Raw genomic sequence first — 22,290 nt, 5'->3', positions numbered from 1 at the left:
TGTTACAGAGGAGGAGATGGAGGCACAAAATGGCCAAGGGCTGAGTCAGACCAGAGCTTGGGGCTCCTTCTGCCACGTGAGCATCTTTTCTGCAAAAGGAGCAGCAGTTGCCCCAGAAGCCAGTCCTCTGGGGGTTGCCCTTCCGCAGTCTCATTCAGCAGATTTTTAGTGTGAGGAGGGCAGAGAAGGGCAGAAGCTGGGGGGAGCCACCACTGCCCAGAATTGGTGACAGCAAACAAGCCTGCTATTCTGTGTCACTGGCTTGCAGCATTTACCATGACAGCAGCTCCCCCACACCGGAGGCCTCCCCCACCCAGGGGCTGGGTGCCTCTCAGGCCTTGCTGGGCAGGGAGGCGCCCCGTGGGCAGGGGAAGGCCTGCAGAGAGGGCAGGGCCTGGGAGAGAAAGGAAGAAGGGAGGAAGGAAGGAATGGGGCATTCTGAACCGTGGGGAATAGAAAATGAGCCGCTCATTTCCTTCTCCAGGGCTGTGCCAGGCTGCCGCTGCAGGCTTCCCTCCACCCCCGGGATCAGCCCCCCAGACACCACCCAATGGGCTTAGCAGAGTAACCAGCCCCAGGGTTGCATTTCTTTCTTTCTTTCTTTCTTTTGAGGAAGATTAGCCCTGAGCTAACTGCTGCCAGTCCTCCTCTTTTTGCTGTGGAAGGCTGGCCCTGAGCTAACATCTGTGCCCATCTTCCTCTGCTTTATATATGGGATGCCTACCACAGCATGGCGTGCCAAGCGGTGCCATGTCTGCACCCGGGATCCCAACCGATGAACCCCAGGCTGCCGAGAAGTGGAACGTGCGCACTTGACCGCTGTGCCACCAGGCTGGTCCCCAAAGGGTCGCATTTCAATAGCTGGGAAGAGAAAGCAAGCCTTTCAGATTTTAGTGTTTTGGGAAAAAAGATGTGTTTACACCCTGTCTTTCTGAACCCACTTCCAGCAATTTTCTGAATTATCCCTGTGATTTCTTAAAAACCCACCTCGTGGCCCAGCTGGTTAGCGAACAGCTGGCGGAGGGTGTGTGGCGGGAGGAAGGGGTGTGGGCGTGGGCGGGCTGCCTTCTGGCTGTCCCGGCACCTTCCCAGAGGTGGCTGCTGCTCCTGGGTAGGACGTGGAAACTCTCAGAACTGTCCTTTCGAACTTGAAATATTTAGGCCAGGCAGCTTAACCTAGAAGGAGAACAAAATGACAGTGGTCACGTTGATTGCACACTTTCTACTACTGGGCCAAAGGCCTGGCCTGGAGCTGTCTTTGATTCCTGGAGAAACTATTATTCCTGATCATCTTCCTGATGACTGAGGCTGAGCAGTCAAGACCAAAGTTCTCCAGCTACAAGCAGCAGATCTGGGGTTTGAACTTGGGTCTGTCCACGCTGAAGCTGTACCCATTATCAGTGTTCTGCGGATGAGGGCAGTGAGGCTCAGAGGAGTCATGTGACCTTCCCGAGGTCACACAGACTGAAAGTGGCAGAGCCAGAAATCTGACCCTCAGTCCGGGCTTGTTCACCCCCTTCCAGCCCAGCCACCTGCCGGCGCCACCAGACCCAGGAGTGGGCGGGAGGGGGAGACGGCTGCCCACCATGTGCTGGGGCGGGGCGGCTGTGTGCCCCACGCTTGTGGGCAGCCCTGGCCACCCTGCCCTCCCCCTCACGGACGCCTCCTCTTCTCTCGCTCCCTCCAGTCCTCAGTTTTCATTGCGCAAGTCGGCCAGGACCTGGTCTCCCAGGCAGAGGAGAAGCTCCTTCAGAGGCCCTGCAAAGAACTCTTTTCTGCTTGTGCGCAGTAAGTGCTCCCACCCGCCTGGGCTCCCTCCCTTCCCGGCTGGGCATCAGGCCCCTCGGCCACCTGGAGGGGCTGCCGCTAGCCTCCACCTGGAACGCTGGGTACCGGGGGCAGGTCTTCAGTGGCCCAGAGCCCCAGCCAAGCCACCCAGCCGTTTGTATGCTTCTTATGAAGGGGAACAGATACCAGGCTGCCAAGTCCAAAGAAAACATCTGCTTCCAAGAGTGTTGAAAGCAAGTGGCTCTGCAGGCTGTTGAGACAGAGGAATGTGCAAAAATGTGACCCGCTCTGGGTGGTTTGGAACTTCTTCCCAGGCCCCCCAGTTCCCACCACTGCCACCAACCAGAGCGGGTGGCGCTGCTGCTGCAGGAGAGGGGCTGCGGGCTGCCTTCTCAGCCTCAGCTGGTCACCTGTCTGCAGCCTGCGCAGGGACCCTAATGGAATGTGAGACAAGTTGGTGGGTGTGGTGCCAGCCGTGCATCAATTAAGCCCCTACCTGTCCTGCACACACATGTGCTATGAAAGCGAAACACACACATGTCTGTGTGCCTACACACATACCACTCCCCATGAGCTGACACACGCACACACACAAACATACATGCACGCCAAGAGCCGTCCAGAACCAGATCACCCCACACAACTGGATGAGTCTAGGAGCTCTTTGTGTGCCCTTGTTCGGCTTTTGCACCACAGACATTAATTGGGTGCCTGCTGTATGCTTGGCACTATGCTAGGTATTGGGAGGATACCATGGTGAACAAGAACCCAGTGCCACCTTTAATGGAGCTTACTGCCAGGCAGGGAAGACAAGACAGCCAGCGCCCCTAGGCACTGGGAGCATGATGATAAGAACAGAGAGCCAGCTTGGGGCTCAGCTCTGTGTTAGGGGCCAAGAAGAGGCCACTGTGAGCAGAAACAAACCTGGTTGCTGTCCTCTTGGAGCTGGTCGAGGGTCAGATATGACAGTGGGCGAGGTCCCTGAACTGTCACCCTGACCCTCCAGGAGTGCCCATCACGGCCTCCCACGCCAACCCCTGTTTCCAAGTTTGGCAGGACACAGCCTCCAACATGCCCCCACTCTGCATGTCCGCTCCCTCTCCTGGGTCCCAAGGGCCTGGGCCGGATTGCTCAGCAGTGCCACTTTTCAAAGGGAAGAAGCCTGCCCTGCCTGCAGCCAGGTGCTGAACCCTCCAGGGGGACCACAGCAAGTGACCAGTAAATTCTGCTGCAGGGACGAAAATCTCCCAGGCACTTCGCTGGTTCCAGACCAAGTCCAGAGCCTGGGCCCTCAGGAGTCTCCTCCCCGCTCTGCTCCCCACCACCCACCGCCTCCGAGTCCCAGCCCCTCCCCTGCATGTGGTTAAGTCTGACTGTTCTCATCGCAGCTCATGTCCCTTCTTCAGAGAGATCTGTCTGACCCCCCAGGGACCTCACTTGACTCTAATTCATGAAACAGGTCCCTGGGGTCATTTATTTAATGTTTGTGGTTTGTGACCCCATCACAATGCCAACTGGATGCTCCCTGCTGTACCCCAGAGCCCAGAGCAACACCATGGCTGGTGCTCGATAAATATTGACTGGCGGGATCAGGCAGTCCATCTCCACCAACCTTTGCAGAATGACGGGCCTCTGGCCCCTCGGGCCGCATCTGCCCCGTGTGTTTGCGTTTCCAAAGTCAGGAAATGAATGAGGTCGGGTGTGACTCTGCTGGATATGGCTCTGCCCATCTGCTTCGAGATGGAGATGATAAAATGGTCCTCTGTTTGTTCCCTCTGAGCCAGGTCCGTCCACGACTATCTGAGGGGAGAGCCTTTCCACGAGTACCTGGACAGCATGTATTTTGATCGCTTTCTCCAGTGGAAGTGGTTGGAACGGTGAGCGCTCCTTTGGCACACCCCATGCATGAGTGTGTGCCAATGTGTGTATGTCGGGGGGCGGGGGGTGTACAGGTTTTTCACCTGAGAAGTCATATAAAAATCAGTTACCTCCATGGGCCCAAGGTTCAAATAAAATTAACCATCCTCCTCCTGTTAATTAAGTTCTTTTGTATTCTTCTAGAAATGCTGTCTGCTTATTAAAGTGTACACACACACAGGCACCCACTCATGTACACATACGCACAACATCTTGTTCCTGCTTTTTTGGTTCACTGTCCGGGAATTCTTCCTCTGCCAACAAATAGAGAGCTGGAATGCATTGTACCTGCCTTATTTAAGCCAATCCCCTATTGATGGGCATGGAGGTTGCTCTCAATTTTGTGTGCATCCTTTCCTAAGTAATGAATAGCTATGTACATATATCTTTATGTTCTTTTGCAAGTAACATCCGTAGAAATTCTTACTAGAAGAATTTTGGAGTCAAAGAGCCCCGTTTTAAAGCTGTGAGGGGCTGCCAAATTGCCCTCCCCAACAGCTGCCCTCACTCCAGTCCTTCCAGCGCCCCACTGCCCACTTCCTATCAGCTTCTTCAACACCATTCTTGTGTTTTCCTGTCTGGCACATGGGCAATGGGATTTCCATCTTGTTTATCTTTCATCTCCACTAATGGGTGAGACTGAGTGTCTTTTCACGTTCTGTTTGCTGCCTTATTCGCTGCAAAGTGCTCTCACATGCACGGTGGTGACAGCCAGGCCGATGCGGCCTCCATGTGACTGATGAGGCAGGAGAGCCACAGAGGGGATGTGGCTTTCCTCGTCCCCCAGCAAGCTAGTAGTGTAGCTGAGGGGGGACCCTGGCCCGGGCCCCCCAGAGCGATGCTCTGCCTGCCACACCATTGCAGGATTTGCAGGACAGAGCGACGCCTGTGTTAGGTCCCTGCTGGGCTAAGCTGGCAGACGAGATGGGAGCGTCCCCTTCCAGAACCTGGGCTGCCCTGTGCCCCTGAGGCCTGGCACCCACGGCCATCTGGGCACCTGTGGTGGGACAGCAAGGGGCCATCATGCTCCTGCATGGATATCCACACCTTCGCTGGCCGAGTCCCCTGCCGACGCTTTGAAGCTGCAGAACAGGGACCCCCTAAAAGCCCCATTCATGGCCCTTCCCTGCCCACTTTGGGGAGCCCAGAGGAAAACCCTGCTCTGCAGCCAATGGGGGGACACTTCTCCCACCCTCACTGGCCGGGACGACAGCAGTGGACGGCATTCTCTATTGGAGCACTGACTGCCACCGGCCACCTCGCACACGCAGCTATGGCTCAGCCTGAACGTCCTGCTGAGGGTCCTGGCGCCTCAGCCTGGTCTGAGTGCCAGCCCTGCCTTCTCCAGGGGGGCCTGGGGAAGGGCTGCTCAGCTCTCCATGCCTCAGTTTCCTCATCTGTGAAATGGGGATAATAATAGTGCCTCCTTTGTGGGCTTGGGGTGAGGATGAGAAGAGATAAGCATGGCACATGCCTAGACAAGGCCGGTGCTCAACAAAGCTCAGCTGTTCGGCCCCAGGAAGTCCGCTGCCGAATGGAGGTGCTGTGGTTGTCGGCACGATCACCAGCATCATCGTGGTCCTCATCCTCATACGTGGGATCCTGGGAGGAGCAGCTGACCCGGGTCAAGGGTCGATCCTGGTTCTGATGATCCCAGGACAGTCTGGTGGGGATGTCTTCATCGGGACTCACCCCCCGTCCTGGGGCTCTGGGCTGTGTAACATGTGGCCCCAGTCTGTGCCTACCTCCCTTGGGTGGCACTGTGGGGTCAGGACGTAGAACGTGTGCTCTGCCTCAGACTGCCTGGACTCCATTTCCAGCCCCACCACTTACCCTCCGTGACCTTGGGCAACTCGCTTCTCCTCTCGAAGCCTGAGCATGTCATCCACAGAGTAGGGACTGTAATAGTCTCACTTCCCGAGGCTGGCATGAGGATTCCATTAGTCCCTGTGCAAGGTGCTTTGAGTGTTGGGGAGTGTCACCATAAAGACTCCTGTGTCCTTTATTCCTAGAGTTCTAATAACGACACCCGACTCTCACACAGAAGCTTACAAAGAGTCTTTGGATGCAAATACCTTTTCAGTATCTCCATTTTACTGAAGATGCAAGGCTCAGAGAGGTTGATAGGTTGGCCCTGGATCACACAGCAAGGACCTGGCAAGGCTGCCGCCTGAACCCCAGGCCCCTCCCTCAAGTCTTTCACCCTTAGTCCACCTGGCACTCCTGTTCCAATAGAACCCTTTAGCTGTGGCCGCTGGCTTTCATTTTACTTGTCTGTACCAAATACATGAAATGAAGAAATGGACTTTTAAATCCATGTGCAACTGTAAAGAAGAGATGCCTTTTTGAGGCCATGAGGTTGTTGAAGCCAGTGGGGCAGGACCGTGGCCTAGACGTGCGCAAATGACTGAAATGACTGACAGCACAACCTCCTTCCCCATCTCTCTCTTTTTTTTTTTTTTTTTTTTGCTAACAAGATCATGGCCTGTTCGTGCTGTACTGTTGAAATATTAAAGGGATTTTTTTTCCCTCCCAAGGTTAACCAAGAAATTCCTCGGAAATTGTATTACCCTCGTTTCCCCTAGCAGAGGAGTTCTGCGGTAATGTCGACCGACTGTTTGTTCTCCATGTATCGTAAACTGTTAGGCGCAATGCCTTCATGTGGTTTCGAGGGCAGCTGGAGGAAACGCTTCCCCGGCCCACATGGCGGGTGCTGGCGCATGGCAGGTTTCTCTACGGCCGGCTGCTCGTGTGCAGAAGAAAGAGACATGGCAGTGGAGAGTCCTGCAGAGGGCCAGCTCTGTGCTCCCCACGGGGACAGGGCCCCGCTTTCTAAAGAAACACCAGGAGAGAGAGAGCGGGACACAGCACGGGACTCCAGACAGGCATGCCAGGGAGAGCCCTGGGGTTCTCAGGGCTGTCCTAAGACATCAGTGTGGTGCCAGAAATGCAATTGCCAGTGAAACCCAAATCCTCCTCAGGACCCAGCAGCGAGAAGAGTTTCCATGAGAGAGTCACTCAAGAGCTCCTGGGTGACCAGAGGCTCACTGGTCTTTCTTGAGCTGACCCAGTTCTTTGGGTCGATTTAGTCTCACTTCAATCCCTGCCCTGGTCGTTGGGGTGTGGTTTGGAGCCGTTCAAAAGAGTCCTGGAGATCTAAGAGCCATTCTAACATTGCAAAAGTTGGTTGTTCTTTATCCATTAATCAACTGACAGACATTTAGGTTGTTTTCATATCTTGACTCTTGTGAATAATGCTGCAATGAACATGGGAGTGAAAATGTGGTATGTATACACAATGGAATATTACTCATCCTTAAAAAAGAAGGAAATCCTGGGGCTGGCCCAGTGGCATAGTGGTTAAGTTCATGTGCTCTGCTTCGGTGGCCCAGAGTTTGCAGGACCTCAGCCACAGATCTACACACTCCTCAACAAGCCATGCTGTGGTGGTGTCCCACATACAAAACAGAGGAAGAACAGACAGATGTTAGCTCAGTGATAATCTTCCTCAAGTAAAAAGAGGAAGGTTGGCAACAGATGTTAGCTCAGTGCCAATCTTCCTCACCAAAAAGAAAAGAAGATGATGAAGGAAATCCTGCCATTTATGACAACATGGATGAACCTGGAGGACATTATGCAAAGTGAAATAAGCCAAACGCAGAAAGACAAATGGTGCATGACCTCACTTGTATGTGGAATCTAAAAAAGTCAGACATAGAATCAGAGAGGAGAGTGGTGGTTGCCATGGGTGGGGAGGGGATGGGAAATGGGAGATGTCGGTCAGGGGTACCAGGTTTCAGCTATGCAAGATGAACAAGTCCTGGGGATTTGACGTACAGCATGGTGACGATAGTGAACAGTATTGTATTATATACTTGAAATTTGCTACGAGGGCTGATCTTCAGTGTTCTCACCAGAGAATGAAAGAAAGGAAGGGAGGGGTAACTCTATGAGGTGAGAGAATGTTAATTCGCTTGATTGGTGATCATTTCCTGGTGTATACATATAGCAAAACATCAAGTGTACACCGTTTGTCAATTACTCCTCACTAAAGCTGAAAAAAGGAAGAAAAGCTGATTATTCTTAGCCACACAGGCCAGGGATGAAAAAGCCCAAGCTGTCTGCAACGTGGAGCCCCTCACTCCACCTCAGTGACCACTCATGTACTTACTCCAAGAAGCCCCACCCCGGCCTCTGGTCAGGGGTTCTGCAAATGGCTTTGGCCAACTAAAGTGGGGAGTCAGGACACAACTCGGTGATTGCTTCATAAATGCTACTTTGGGCAGACAGCATCTTTTGGTGTGCTGGAGGTATGGGGGAAATACAACACAGGGGCCCTCGCTGGTGGAAAGGCTGGGAACCGACCGTGGAAGATTGCCAAGAGTCGACTTAGAGACGAGCAGCCTGTGACCCTTGAGGAGGCGGGTCTTCTCGGGCTCTGCCAGGCACTGTGTCCCGCAGAAGGGAATAGCCCCAGGCTCCCGGTCACAGGAGGTGGGGACGGGGTGCAGGCCGAGATGCGCAGGTGTGGGGAGCGCTGCAGTCACCTTCCCGGCCTCCCATGGCTTCTGGCTCCTTCCCCTCTGCCTGCGGAGACGCAGCTTCCTTCTGACTTCAGCCGCATGACTCGCCTTTGGGAAAGAGGGGAAGCACACGGAAACTGCGAAAGTGCGGTGAAGCAGCTTGGGCGCATGTTTTTCAAATCATCTGCTCTTCCCTCCAAGTAGTTGCTTGCGCGTCTCTCAGGCTGCGGGGCGCCAAGGGCCAAGGCCCGGGATTTGAAACCAGCCCCAGAGCAAGTCCTGGAGGGTCCGGTCGGCAGCCAGGGTTCCCGGGGGTCCCAGGGCCTGGTTTGGAGGGCGTGGCGTTGCGCCTGCGCCGGCTGCTTTCGGTGCTGCCCTGGTCTGTTTCTTACGGATTCTGCGTCTTAACGCCATGAGACAAATGTTGGATTCTTGCTTTTTTCCAGGCAACCGGTAACCAAAAACACTTTCAGGCAGTACCGAGTACTAGGAAAAGGGGGCTTTGGGGAGGTGAGTGAACATCCACATTTTCAATGGGAAGTTCTGGCCTCTGGTCCCCTTCTCTGTCCCTTCCAGGTTGGCCTAAGGGGTTCTAAGCAGGGATCCCGAGTGAAGGGCTCAGTCGTGCGCCCCCTGGTGGAGAGGGAGGGTGAGGTGCAGGGCCCTGGGGAAGGTCAGGCGTGTCTAAGGTGGGAAGGGAGGATGTGGAGCCCTGCTGTCTGCCGCAGGGCTGGTGAGATAGCGGTGCCCTTGGAGCCAGCCTCAGGCATGGCTCAAGCCTCAAGGGGAGAAATGGGCACTCTCGATTGTGTTTGGAGGGAGAAATGAGGGCCCTAAGCGACTTGGGCGGATGATGCTGTTAATATGCACTGTTATCCTTTATCTGATCTCCCCAATACTTGAGGCAAGCCTTGTTATTCCATTTTAGAGATGAGGAAAGCTGGAAAGCTGAGGTTCAGAATGGTTAGGTGACCCAGCCAGGGCCACACAACCAATGAGGGGCTGAACTAAGACCAGACCCAAATGCCCTGGTTCCCATTTCTCTGAATTATAAAGTCAGGGATCTTGGGATCTCCCATCACTGCCCCCCAAAATAAGCCTCTCCTACCAGCACCTAGGGCCTGAAAGTGCCCAGTAGTCAATGGCTGCATTGGGTTGGGAGCTTGCGACAGAGAAAATCTAGTTGCCTCTGAGAGAGAGCCGGTACTTTAGGCCTCAGCCAGTCTAAATGTTGGCATAGATGGCTGATCCTGTGCCTGCCAGGGCTACGATTCACCTAAGGGAGGAGGAGGCAGGGCAAGGTGGCGCTGCAGCCAAATCTTGAGGGCAGGGTCCAGGGCAGCGTGTGTCAAAGGCCAGGCGTCATCAGCTCCTGTGGCTGGGAGCACCCATGAGGCCCGGCTCTGGCCCCGTCTGTTCCCAGCCCTGGAGACCCAGCATCCTGGCCTTGCAGGAGCTTCGGGCAGACTTTCCTTCACGTGCTGGGCTTCTTTCTTGCATCTCAGGTCTGCGCCTGCCAGGTTCGGGCCACGGGCAAAATGTACGCGTGCAAGCGCTTGGAGAAGAAGAGGATCAAAAAGAGGAAGGGGGAGTCCATGGCCCTCAATGAGAAGCAGATCCTAGAGAAGGTCAACAGTCAGTTTGTGGTGAGTGTCCCGGCCCAGGCACAGGCCACCCTTCTGGTGACCAGGGCCTCTGTCCCTTGGGAAGGGGGTGGTCCTCCAATGTGACAGGTCCTCAGAAAGGCAGCCAGATGCTCCCTCCATCACAAGGCACCTCATGGTCACTTGTGGCTGACTTTATCCTGTTGTTGGAGCTGGCCTGGCTGCCCTCGGCCAAGTGAGGCCAAGCCTTCTGTTAACTCCTCAGTGGACAAAGCAAGCCCACCCTGGGCCCAGCCAAGGAGCTTTGTTTCCACAGCCCCCGGTGGGCTGCTTTCATCACAGTGAGACCTTGGTGTCAGTGACTTAGAGAGCTCCCTTGTGTTTATATCTGTTTGTTACTCCATCTGGGCTGGGCTCTGCCACAGTGACAAATTATTCCCCAGCTCCCAGTAGGTGCAAACAACAAAGGCTGTTCTGCCACTCACATAGAGCCCAGAACGATTGGCCAACCTTCTTCGGCTTACAGCTACCCCATCCACAGTCTGGAAAGTGAGTGCTGGGGGTCTGCACAGGGACCTCCACTGCCTCGGCTGGGGTGACATCCTCACTTCCGCCCACGGTCCATTGGCCAGAACCAGTCACTACAAGGGATGAGCCAGCCACAGGGACACAGGGAAATGTGGGTGTTTGGTCAGCTCTAAGTGTCTCTGCCACTGGTTATTATAAAAATTAGTATATGCACAGGTGAAAATCCAACCAGCGCAGACAGGTACAAAATAAAAACAAAAGCCTGCCTGTTTGAGTAACCATTCCAATGTGTTTGATTCATGTACACGGTTTATTACTTTTAGCCAGTGGGATCTTACTACCAATTGTATGTTGCCATATTTTTCGCCTTAAATTATAGATCTTTTTCTCTATCCAGACCTAGAGCTGTACCTCTCTTTTAAGCTGTGCTCCGTTCCCCTGAAATACAGGGAAGAGATAAACCGTAACCTGTGCAACCAGCTCCCCCAGATAGATTGTCCCTGGTTCTTAAGCTGCTGCAAACAAGGCGGCTGTGTCGCTCCTTGGACGTCTTTGGCACAGTTGTGAGCGTGTCTGTAGGGTGTGCTCCTACTGGGGGAATTGCTGTGTCAGAGGGTGTGTGCATTCCCATTTGGCAGCTGTCCCTAAATGGCTTTCCATGAAGGTCACTCCAATTAAACTTCCACCAGCTGCGTGTGAGGGCAAGAGATGCCGTCAACCTAGTGCTTCCGTCATTCTCCAGGGAGGAGGGGGTTTTATAAGGTGATGCTCAGAGGGAACAGAAGTGTGTGTCTCTGAGTCTCGTCCCAGGCTGCCCCCACTGCCAGCCGCGTGCAGGGTGAAGGTGTGGGCAGTGCAGTGGTGTTGTGTAGAAGGTGGCGGACAGGCTAACACCAGCCATCATTTGGGCCCTAGGCTTCTTTGAGTCCAGAACCTTCCTCTGTGCTGCCAGCCTCCTTTAGGAGGGACCACTGGTCACTACCTCAATGCTGCCCATGGAGCCCTTGTCACTAAAGGAAGGGGCAGTGCTGGTTCTGGTCAGGGTTGGTGATGGTGGGACCTGCTTGGGGAAAAGGGCCATATACTTGACAAACCAGGGATGGCACACGTTCAAGGGCCTGGACCTTGCTCGACTGTGCCCCGCCCGGTGCCCCCTGGCAGGGAGTTCCCACAGTGCCCTTCCTCAGCCATCACCTGGGCAGGTGTGGGAGGGAGGGGCAGCAGCAGCAGTTGGCACCGGAGCACGGTCCTCAGAGCTCTCCTACCCGCGGCCGCCATTCTGTCTCCTGTCCTTGGAAATAGCTCCTGTGGTTCCTGACATTTGCATGCAAGTTTTATGGCCCACCCTGTCCCCAGCCTGGCCCATGGTGGCCAGATTTCATTGGTACCAGCTCCCTAAGTGGAGAAGGACGAGTACCGCCCAGTGGGACCTGCTGAGACCCTGCCCTGCCCCTCTCCCACCGCCGCATGGCCTCCGTCCTTGGCCACTCGGGTGGCTGGTCCCCGCCAGCAGGGACTAGATCCTCTCTGTTGATGGTCCCTTTGACCAGGCACATCCTGCATGCAAGAGGACGCAGTCTTTGCCAAGCTATGTTCCACTTCACGAAACCCCACTGTCGCTGCAGTAGTGAGCCCTGAGCCCCGAGGGCATCTGGACCTTGCTTTTCTTGACTGGCCAACAAGGCCACACGTCGTTTTCACCATCTGATGCACACACACATGCTTTTGTGGTGTGAACGCACGGACACCGTCCTGTTGGGACCCCTGAGAGGGCAGGGTCCTGGCGTGTCCTCCCCCCTTGCCTCCTCCCCTGGAACCACTGAACTGGAAGGAGTGAGTCCTTCAGCAGCCGAGAGGGGCAGTGGGCAGGGGCCCCTGAGGCCATCTGGGTGCAGGGGTGGCATGAAGGTGCTGCAGCTCCCCCACCCAACCCTCCCACAGCTTCGAGGACCCTGGGGAGGAAGAGCCGAAGCAGGGGCAGCCGCAGAACCTCACCATGATGCTGTCTCTGCTCCCAGGTCAACCTGGCCTATGCCTACGAGACCAAGGACGCCCTGTGCTTGGTTCTGACCATCATGAACGGGGGCGACCTGAAGTTCCACATCTACAACATGGGTAACCCCGGCTTCGATGAGGAGCGGGCCTTGTTCTACGCGGCGGAGATCCTGTGCGGCTTGGAGGACCTGCACCGCGAGAACACCATCTACAGGTGCGTGGACGGCTGCCCCCTTCCCTGTTGAGGTCTGAGTGTGAGGGGGCCGACCCTGCTACACCCTGGATCTGCGGTCATCCCGCCCCGGGACTCAGGCCTGGTCATCACCCTTGTGGGTGACGGTGCTTGAGTCGGGCAGACTCCCACTCTGGAACCGAGTAAATGAGGTGGGCTGCTTAGCGGGGGCCAGGTGTGTGAAGTGATGCTCCCTCAAATTTGATGAGGATGGGCCATGGCCCCTGGTCCCCTCCAACCCAGCACCTCGGGAAGCTCCGTGGAGCCTGGTGGCCGTGATCTGGCCAGGCCTGGGAAGACTTTGGTAGGCCCACCATCACGGCAGACGTCAGAATGGACTCTGTCCGTCCCACAGCGTCCACCTTTCTAGGGCCAGGTGTCCAGGTTCTGGGGGCAGTGGCCTTCAAACTTGCCTCGCAACCCTCCTCAAAGAATTTTGAAAGTCTCTGTGCCCTCATACATTCTAAGTGGGCATCTGAAATAGTCCATCACATGTTTAAATAGTGGCTAAGATTGCTATTTTGAAACTGGAACGGTGACATCACATTTTTAAAGGTAACCAGTGGAATCTAATTGCCGTAGCAAATTGATTTCCACCGTCATCCATCTAAAAAAATGCGTGAAAACTCTTTAATGGTGAGGAATTTCCTATCATTTTCTTCTCTACTCTCCTCCCCACAGAATGTTATTGTAAGGTAATATAGTTTTTGCCTAAAAGTCTTTCATTGATCAGCATTCGGTGTTAAAATAATTTCTTCTGTTGAGTTGCCATTATAATTATTATTGGTAGACCCAGTTCTGGGCAGGCCCCTGGGGTGCTGACACCCTGGAGCAGGGCACCATACTAATATTCAGGAGGGAGGAGGAGCCTGATTTACTCCTTGAGTTGGGGAAGAGAGCTATTGAGAAAGGGCGGGTGGGAGGGGAGAGCTGAAAGGATGCCAGGACAGGGCACTGTGATGTTAAGGGTCCAGAAATGGGTCCACTGGAACCCGGCAGCCAGCACACCCCCTCCCCCCCTTTGGAGAACTTTGGCCTGGAGCTTCTGGCAGAGAGCATCTTGGGAGCCCAAGAAGGTTTTGAAAACAAGAAGGAATGGTCTTAGGACATGCCCTGCCCTCCACACCATCTCCCCATTTGTGCTTTGGTTTTCCTTCAAGGGAGAAGATAGAAACATTTCCCTAAGGGTTGAAAAGAGAATTCAGCACTCGATTGCCTTTCATTTAAAAAAAAAAACCGAACAGGTGGCCCTCCAAGTCCAGCTCCTCTTCTAGGGAGGAGGAGAAACACAGGCCTCTCTGGCCCCAGCTGCTTGCCCTGGCCTCTAGGTGGAGTTGGGTTCTGGCCCACGCCCACTAGCTCTCACCAACCTGGTGGCCCCTGCTTTATTGAGATGAGGGCTCCTGCCCTCATTTGGAGTTAACACATCAAAAGAGTGCAAATGAAACAGCAACAAAAGTATTTTGTAATAAGTAACTACGTATAAATACCAATTATCACTTTGTGCGTTGCCCCACAGGATTTGGGTACATTAACCACTCCCCATGAGGACAGCTGCCATCAGTTAAATAAACAAAGCCAGTTGTGGAGAGTCAGAGCTTCAGTCCAGATGCTGTGTATTGTTTGCCCGACGGCTTAACTGAGTTGCACACACTATTGTATTGGCTTCTCTTTTACACGTGGAGAAGACCTTTTACTAGTAAAACCACACGCTTCTGCCGCCTCTCTCCCCTGCTGAGAGTGGAGAAGTTCCCTTTCTTGTGAGCATGCTTATGTCATCAAAGAGAGGAGAGACAGGGACAGGAGGAGGTGGCTGCACCTACAGCTGTGCCTTCTGGCTGTGCTTTCTCCCAGGCTGTAGCTCAGCTGGAGTTGGGGAATGTGCCAGGCTTCTGGGGGCCCCATCCCAAAGGCGTCCTTCTCCTGGGGTTGCCATCCTCTCCCCTACCATTCTCTGCCCAAATCTGCAGCTTCCGCTTTGTTCTTAGTAACTTCCCTTTCTTCTTTCCCAGGCCCTGCTCTGCCCTCAGGGCATCCCAGAGCATCCTGAGACCTCAGGGTCTTCCCAGCCCTGGAGGGTTCTGTTACCACATCCTCCAGAAGTATTCTCAGCCCCAGGGGCTGTCAGCATATGGACAGGTGCCAGGACTGGCCTGGGCCTAACCTCCTTCCCAGTCACCCTCCAGAGTCGGGAAGATGCCTATGGCAAACAGTAGCATTTGTTTTAAATTACTAGGAGAGAAGTTAGCCCAAGATTGTCTTGACCCAGAGAGAGACCAGACAGCCTGAGCCAAGAGACGGGAAGGAAGCACTCAGGCCTGGTTGGCCCAAAGGGGTCATCCCAGATGTCCTTAGGCCCTCGCTGCCCGGAATGCCCACACTCACATGCTCGTAATCTTTCCCTCTCAGAGATTTGAAACCTGAAAACATCCTGCTGGACGATTATGGTAAGTCAGGGAGCAGCCCGGGAGATCCTTTTCCAGCTTTGTAGCCGAGGTGAGCATCGCAACCCACAGGGAGCAGGGGGCCTCCCAGCGGAGACTCTCAGAAGCACCGACCCTGGGCCCGCGGGAGGGCAGTGGGCAGGTAGGGGAGGACCCGCTCCCACTCCTCAGTCCTGGGTACCTGGGAAGGCAGTGGGCATGGATACCGCTCCTGCTTGGTGGAGAAGCAGTGTGGCTCGGTCAAGAGAGAGAGAGAGCACTGAGTGAGGAGTCCAGAATTTCAGATACTGGGCAAATACTTAACTCTCACACAACTTCTCTGCACCTCGTCTTCCTTGTGTGGGAAATGGAAACAGTGGGTCCTGCCCTGCCTGCCTCAGAGGGTAGAGGGTGGTGGCGAGGTTCTGGCAAGGGAGACCGAGGGGAAATTGCTTTGTCAACTACGGCCAGCTGTGGCTGTGTCAGGGGTTGTCATTGGTGCATCACCGTTGTTACTTTCCTGTGTGTGTGTGTGCATGTGCGTGTACACACCTGGATGAACAGCTACAGTGACCTTTCACAACTGTGTAGCCTGTCACGCCTGGGAAATGGCTTTCACATCTTTTGCACATCTTTCGTCTGACTAGATCTTCCCTCTTCACTGAGGGGCAGGGCCCACATCCCTGCACCCATTTTACAGATGACAAGATTGAGGCTCAGAGGAGCCAACCCACCAGAGTCACCCAGCAATATCAGTGGGGAGCCGAGGCCAGAAGACAGGTGTCCCCCGCAGCATGCCCCAGACCCCAGGCAGCCGCGGGCAGAGGGCAGGAGGAAGGGGAGGCGGGTCGTTGGTGACCTGGAGAGAGGTTTGAGTGAGATGCTACCAAGTAGAGGGACAGGCAGAGGGCCCAGGGCCCCCCGCCCCTCTCGGACGAGCCCAATGCCCTTAGGGTAGCCTGCTGGTCTCAGAATCGTGCCCACCGCTGACCTGTGGCCCAACAGCTGGATCTGCGTGCTTTTTTCCCTGGGTCCTGCCTTTGTCAGGGGCTGCTAAGCAGGGGAGTCCATACAGCTTGGCCTGGCGGGGGCCCTGGCATTGGGCCTGGCTGAGGTCCGTACTGTGGGGCCCTGGCGTCCGTAGATGGGGAAGAGGGCAGTGTTCCTTCCTGTGGGGTCAGATGTGGCCGTGTTCCCCAGGGTGGGCCGCCAGGCAGACAACGGTGGGGCACAGCTCTCAGCGTGGTATCTCTTTGGCCTTCATGGGTCAGTCCTGAATGGGCATCCACTTCCATCTTCCAGTCTCTGCAGGGCCCAGATGTCTTCCCTTCTTGTTTCTCCAAAGGGAGAAAATTAACAACCTCCAAAGACCAACAAGGCAGGACAGGGAGCTGCTTCCCAAATTGCTTTGTAATTTTCCCCCATAGGCAGATGGTTGGAAAATGTCAGGAGAATCTCACATTTTTCCCATGAAGCAATCCCAGAATCAGGCCAAGGCGTTTTGAACTTTGTGACTTGGGCTTTCCGAGAAGTTCATTAGGGCATTTTATGAGCAGGTCGGCCATTTTCCAGCCAAATCTGGGCGTCCTTTTGCATCTTTGTGTTTCTCCTGCAAAGTAGTGATTTACCCACATCCTCTGACACCTGGACCCTCTCAAGGGTCCACACTTGCCCTGAGATGGCGGGTGGGGATCCCAGTCTTCATGGGACAGAAGAAAATGCAAGGGCCTGCGTGTCTTGCCCAGGGGCATGCAGCAAATCTCGGCCCTACCCAGGGTGGGCCAAATGTCCAGGCCACCGAACCAAGAACCCGCTGACTCTGCTCTCTCCCCTCAGGCCACATTAGGATCTCAGACCTGGGTCTGGCCGTGAAGATCCCCGAGGGAGACCTGATTCGAGGCCGCGTGGGCACCGTCGGCTACATGGGTGAGTGAGGGTACGGCCCCTCCCCAAGCCCACCCCTCAGAGCCCCTGGGCTCTTTGTGCAACATGCATCAGAAGTGGAGTCACAGCGGGAGGTGGGCGTTCTTAGCCAGGGTGGGGAGCATCGGGGCCCCAGGGAGCGACTTGACTGATACGAGCTCTCTGCAGCCCCCATCCCCAGTGCCACCTGCATCTCAAAGCCAAGCCACTCTCGGGGTCAGTGGCCAGAACTGGCAGGCAGTGCTGCTTGTGAGGAGGTGAAATAGGGGTCTGGTGAGTTGGCAGACAGCCTTCAGGGAGACCCCTGAGAGGAGACATGCCATTAGGAAGGGCTCTAAAAGGAGAGGAGCACACCTATGACACAGCATCTGTGTGTCACCAAGCACAATCCTAAGGAGACACCACCTCCCCTGAGGCTCCTCGGAGACCCTGGTCCTTGGGGCTGCGGGGAAGAGAACTGGAGCCACACCCAGTCCCCTGGAACCCTCCTTCTGATCAGGGACATCCCCTGGGCTTCCTCCTGCACACCTCATACACATGTGCCCACTCACCCCAGGATGCAGGGGCCTCTGGAAAGCTCTAGGGGCCAGGGGTCTTGCTGCCCTCTGCCAGGTGTGTGCCAACAGCACATACATAGGATTCCTTCCTTTGTCCTTTTCAGAGGGTCCTTTTCAGATTGCACAACATTTGGGAACCCTGGGGTGTGTGTCTGTGTGTATGTCCATGTGAACCCTAATAGACGGATGGATGGATGATAGACAGATTATGGATATAGATAAATGGTTGGTGGATAGATGATTGGTGATAGATGGATGGGTGGATGGGTTGATAGATGGGCAGATGGATAGATAGATCAATGGATGATAGATAGATTGGTCTATCTGTGCACCTTTGTGTACATCTGCGTCCGTCCTCTCTTGTGCGGAGTTTTGCACACGTCTGTTTGCATGGCCTGTATTGTGTGCAGACTGGTACATGTGTGGATTCTTTGCCTCTGAATGTTTGTGGCCTGCCTGATGACATGGAACTCTCTGTTGCATTTCTGTGGTGAATCCATAATTCATTTTATCAAAGTAGTAGGCGTGTCATAGTGAGTGGCTTTGTGAATTCCAGATAAATTTAAACTCATCTTTAATTTGGGTGGACACACCTTCATTCGTTGATAGGAATATGTGTGTAGCACCTACCCTGTGCCAGGTGTCGTACCTGTCATTAGGGACACAGCAGTGAGTAAGGCAACTCACATTCTAGTGGGGGAAACAGCAAGGGAACAGGCCACTTCCATCCACTGTGGTCAAGGTTCTGAAGCCATTGTCAGAGTTCTTCAGGAACACTGAGGGGAGTGATCAGGGCAGGCTCCCTGGAGGAGGTGGCATTTACAACAGCTGAGGGAAAGAGTGTCCCAGCCATGAAGCTCCAGGCCTTCTGTGAGCAATGCCGTCGCTCCTTGGAGCAGGACTCCTGAGGCCCGGGTGGCATGAGTCACAGCCCTGACTCCATGCGCCCAGGCTCTGTCCTGCCACCAGCTGTCTCTCAGCTCCCCTCGCTCCCCTCTTCCACCCCCAGCTCCGGAGGTCCTGAACAACCAGAGGTATGGCCTGAGCCCCGACTACTGGGGTCTGGGCTGCCTCATCTACGAGATGATTGAGGGCCAGTCGCCATTCCGCGGCCGCAAGGAGAAGGTGAAGAGGGAAGAGGTGGACCGCCGCGTCCTGGAGACCGAGGAGGTGTACTCCCGCAAGTTCTCCGACGAGGCCAAGTCCATCTGCAAAATGGTGAGCTCCAGGGGAGCCAGGCCTGCCCAGGCGACTCCCCTGCAGGACAGCAACTGACTCAAGGGGACTGGGTCAGGGCACACGAGGGTGTGCGCGGGGAAGCCACCAAGCCAGAGGAGCAGACGCTCCCGGCTGCTGTGGACCACGGTGGTCTGCAAAGACTTCTGGGAGAAATCCTGGGGTGGCAGGGCAGCCCCCTGACAAGGAACAAGGACTGAGGTGAGCAGCGTGGCACCCTCACATCCGGCACGGGAGGGAAGGAGATGATCCCAGTTGGTGCCCCAGATATGAAGGGATCATGGGGCAGCCCCTGCCCCTGGCCTTGGGCCTCCTGCTCCCTCCAGCTCCGGACCCGGGGCGCTGGCTTGAGGCCAGGGGTGAGGCGGTGGGTGGTGAGACTTCAGTCTTTAAACATCTCGTAGCAGAGTTTTCCATCCGCTAGATGAATGCTGGTCCCACCAGCTCGCGTCCTGCCTGACAGCATCTGCAGATAGTGAGATTTGACCCATCCATGGGCAGGGCGCATGTGGGAGTGACCTTCAGACAGGCTGGGTGTGCGGGGCCAGATTGGGGCCTGGAAGCCAGAGGAAGGAGTGACAGGAGCCACCAAGAGTGGAGCTGGGAGAGAGTCCAACCTGGACCCCTCCCTTCCCCTCGGCCCAGGTGGGCTCACTCCTGGCCAGGGGCTTTGTGGGGAGATGGCCACTGCCCGCTCCTGTCCACTCTCAGGCTCCTAGATCCCACCCGTGGCTCCTTGGGGCCTCCTCCCCCTGATGCCAGACACAGCTTTGCTCACCCCACCGCAGGCAGCTGCCGCGTGCTGCCAGCCACAGGGCAGCTCCACGCACCTGTGAGCCCACGACTTCCTTCCTCTCCCTGGAGCGCTGCTGCACCTGGAGCAGCAGACGGGAGGCTGGACCTGGGTGGGGGCTGCCCTCCCGCCCCGCTCTGAGTCGTGTGCATGAACAACCAGGCTAGAGTGTAAAGAACAGGCCCAGGGAGCTGAGTAAGAGAGCGAAGCTTCTGTTTCCAGAAAACCCGTGTCTGCACTGCTAGGGTCCGGGAACCGTCTGGTGTAGCTCCCCACCCGGGAGGCCCCTCTCCTGGAGCCGTTCAGCTGCTGCTTGACCACTTCCTCTCACCAGCTTCAGTCTGACGTCACAGAGCCATGGGGGGGCCATATCTGCCATCTGACCACTTCCAAAAGAGGAGAACCACAGATCTGTCATTTACATGTGTGAGAGACACCGCGGGAGGGACAGTGTGCACACTAGCAAACACACCCCCAGCCACATGGCCTGGGGGCCAGCCCACAGCTGAGCACTTGCCCATGTGCCTGCAGCCTCCGTGAAACCCAAGTAGTCACGGCAGCCAGAGTTGGGGTTGGGGGCCAGGAGGAGCAAGGCAGCAAAAGGCAGGTAATGTGGGGTCCTAGGGATGTTTGATAATGGGGGGTGGGGGATGCCAACAATCCTTGGTTGTGTCGCAGTGAGGTGTCTATCCAGTGGTGTCAAAGTGGACAAGGGATGGAAGAGGGAGGCGCAAGCATCATCACGTGACCCCGATCAGGGCCAGGGATTCAGAGAAGTAGGTTGTGAGAGACCCCAATAGGGACATGGGACGTGCTGAGAGGACAGAGAGGCAGAAAGGGCCCCCTCCCTGCCCGCAGAGACCCGCTTTGTCATCCGACTCTGGGGTGCCAGGACTGGGGCACTGCTGTCTCTCTGCTGCCCCCTGGTGGCCACCAAGGGAAAGGCGGTGGCCCAGCCTAGGACTCCGGGTGGACCTGGGCCCCTTGGCGCTAAGTGTCAAACCAACGTCCCCTAATCTTTATTCGCTGGAAGAATCCCCGGGATCCTCTAGCCTTGCTCCATCTTCTTACAAATGACCCTGGGGTCTTGGGATTCTGGTCTTGGGCTTCCTTTGTGCCCTTAACCACAGCCCGTCTGGTCTAGCAGCCAGGCTTCCCCTTTCCCCTCCAGTGGACGCCAGCTCAGGACCCTGTAGGGCTTGACCGTAAGGAGACCATGGAGGCCCAGGCCCCACCGGGTAGTTTCTCTGCTCCGGCAGCCCCAGCTCTGCCTGCCAGAGAAGGAGGTCCACAAACAGCAAGGAAGCCAGTCCCTGGACTTCAGATGCCGTTCCCCATTCCATCTTGGCAGCCATGAGACCCTCCTCACTGCCCCTGGGGTCCAGAAATTTGTTCATCTCACTGCCTTGTTCCCTGTGTCCAGTCCCTAGGCCCAGAGCTCAGCCCCACCTTCCGTAGGCCCCTGCTGAGTCCTAGAACTGGTCTTTCCCCACGCCCTGCAGCTTCCTCCCTCTGGCCCTGCAGCCATCTCAGCCTTGCTCGTTCTTGCAGCCCATCTCTAGTCTTCCTCCTCCAGGAAGCCTGCTCTGCCTGCCTCCCTTGCCCACCTCACACCATCTCTCCCTCTCGCTTCTCCTGATGTACACCTGACATCATGGTTCAAACTTTTTACCTGATACGCAGGTGGCGAACAGGCCACGTTGTAGGTGGGTGTTTAGTTTTGCCTGCACAGTGTTTTAGAAACGGACGGATGGTGGGCTAATTGCCAAGATTTAAAATTGGGGAGATTTCACATAAACACCTGGATTTTATGTCTTCTCTTGAAAAGAGCAGAAGCCCTGGGCACTGACTGACATTCCTGCCTGTCAGGAGCTGATGGGCAGCCAGGCATGGCCCACCCAACCCTCCCCTTGCCTTTACCGCCCTCATTTGTGTCATCTGTCTAGCCAGCCCTGCAGGCTCTGGGGTCTGCAGCTGGGAGGTCCAGCCCCTGAATGAGGAGTCCTGCTTCTTTGGGATTTCTCAGAACAGGCAGGAGCCCAGGCCCAGCAGAGCCTGGTTCCTGAAGCCTTTGTGGAAAGGCAAAGTCCCGGGAGAAGAGAAGTGGAGGCCCTGAGCCACCAGCCCATGGGCAGAACACCTGGGTGGTCGGTGGACCAGGAGATGACACCATAAGGGACCCTCTCATGACTTAGTCCTCTCCAGGCTGACCTGGTGCTTGCCCTGCTGCCACCTGTGATTCCTTTGTATGAGGGGGCTTGGGGCTCAGTCCCTGTGAGCCTCTCCCTCCAGACCGTGAGCCCCAGGAGGCCCACCTGCCTGCCGGCTCTCCATTGCACCCCCCGCCCACTCGGGCCAGCCAGAAATGCATATAAAGGAACGCGAGCAGAGGGCACCAGGGTATTGGCGAAAGAAGGGGTGGACTCCCTTGGAGGTGCAGGCTACCCATCCTGATTTCAATCTCAAAGCAAACAGTAAATTCCAACTGTGTACATGGTGCAGTGCTCCATGGGCAGGGAGAAGAGAGAAGCACAAGGCAGGGATGCTGGGACTGCGGGGAGGGGTCGAGGCTGAGGTTGGTGGGTTGTCTGGTGGCCCTCCCCCAGGGTCTCCCCCTCCTGTCCTCCTGACCTTTGTTCACACCTTCCTCCCCTCTGGCCTGGCTGTCTGCTCCCATTCCAGTGAGGACACTCCTACCCCGACCATCCCTGGCTCCCCACTACCCTGTCCCCCTACCGGACATGGCCATCAGGACCCTCCATCACCTCTCC

At 55.7% G+C, this 22,290-nt stretch overlaps 1 protein-coding gene across 9 annotated transcripts in view; it reads left to right on the top strand.

The window, feature by feature from the left end:
- The window catches only part of GRK5 (G protein-coupled receptor kinase 5), a 219,855-nt gene that overhangs the window by 187,442 nt on the left and 10,123 nt on the right, over positions 1-22,290 (top strand). For 8 of the 9 annotated variants that reach the window (XM_008525599.2, XM_070588542.1, XM_070588926.1 and 5 more), the window contains 8 exons: positions 1,688-1,788; positions 3,573-3,665; positions 8,675-8,738; positions 9,734-9,874; positions 12,379-12,569; positions 14,997-15,034; positions 16,847-16,936; positions 18,500-18,708. In XM_008525599.2, the coding sequence (XP_008523821.1) occupies positions 1,688-1,788; positions 3,573-3,665; positions 8,675-8,738; positions 9,734-9,874; positions 12,379-12,569; positions 14,997-15,034; positions 16,847-16,936; positions 18,500-18,708 (927 nt within the window). Of the gene's footprint in view, positions 1-1,687; positions 1,789-3,568; positions 3,666-8,674; positions 8,739-9,733; positions 9,875-12,378; positions 12,570-14,996; positions 15,035-16,846; positions 16,937-18,499; positions 18,709-22,290 lie in introns of all 9 variants that reach the window. The other variant, XM_070588989.1, reaches the window with a different exon arrangement.

Source organism: Equus przewalskii, chromosome 1 (genome assembly GCF_037783145.1).
Source record: "Equus przewalskii isolate Varuska chromosome 1, EquPr2, whole genome shotgun sequence".
NCBI classification, from domain to species: Eukaryota; Metazoa; Chordata; class Mammalia; order Perissodactyla; family Equidae; genus Equus; species Equus przewalskii.
This window is presented reverse-complemented; position numbering and strand designations above follow the sequence as displayed.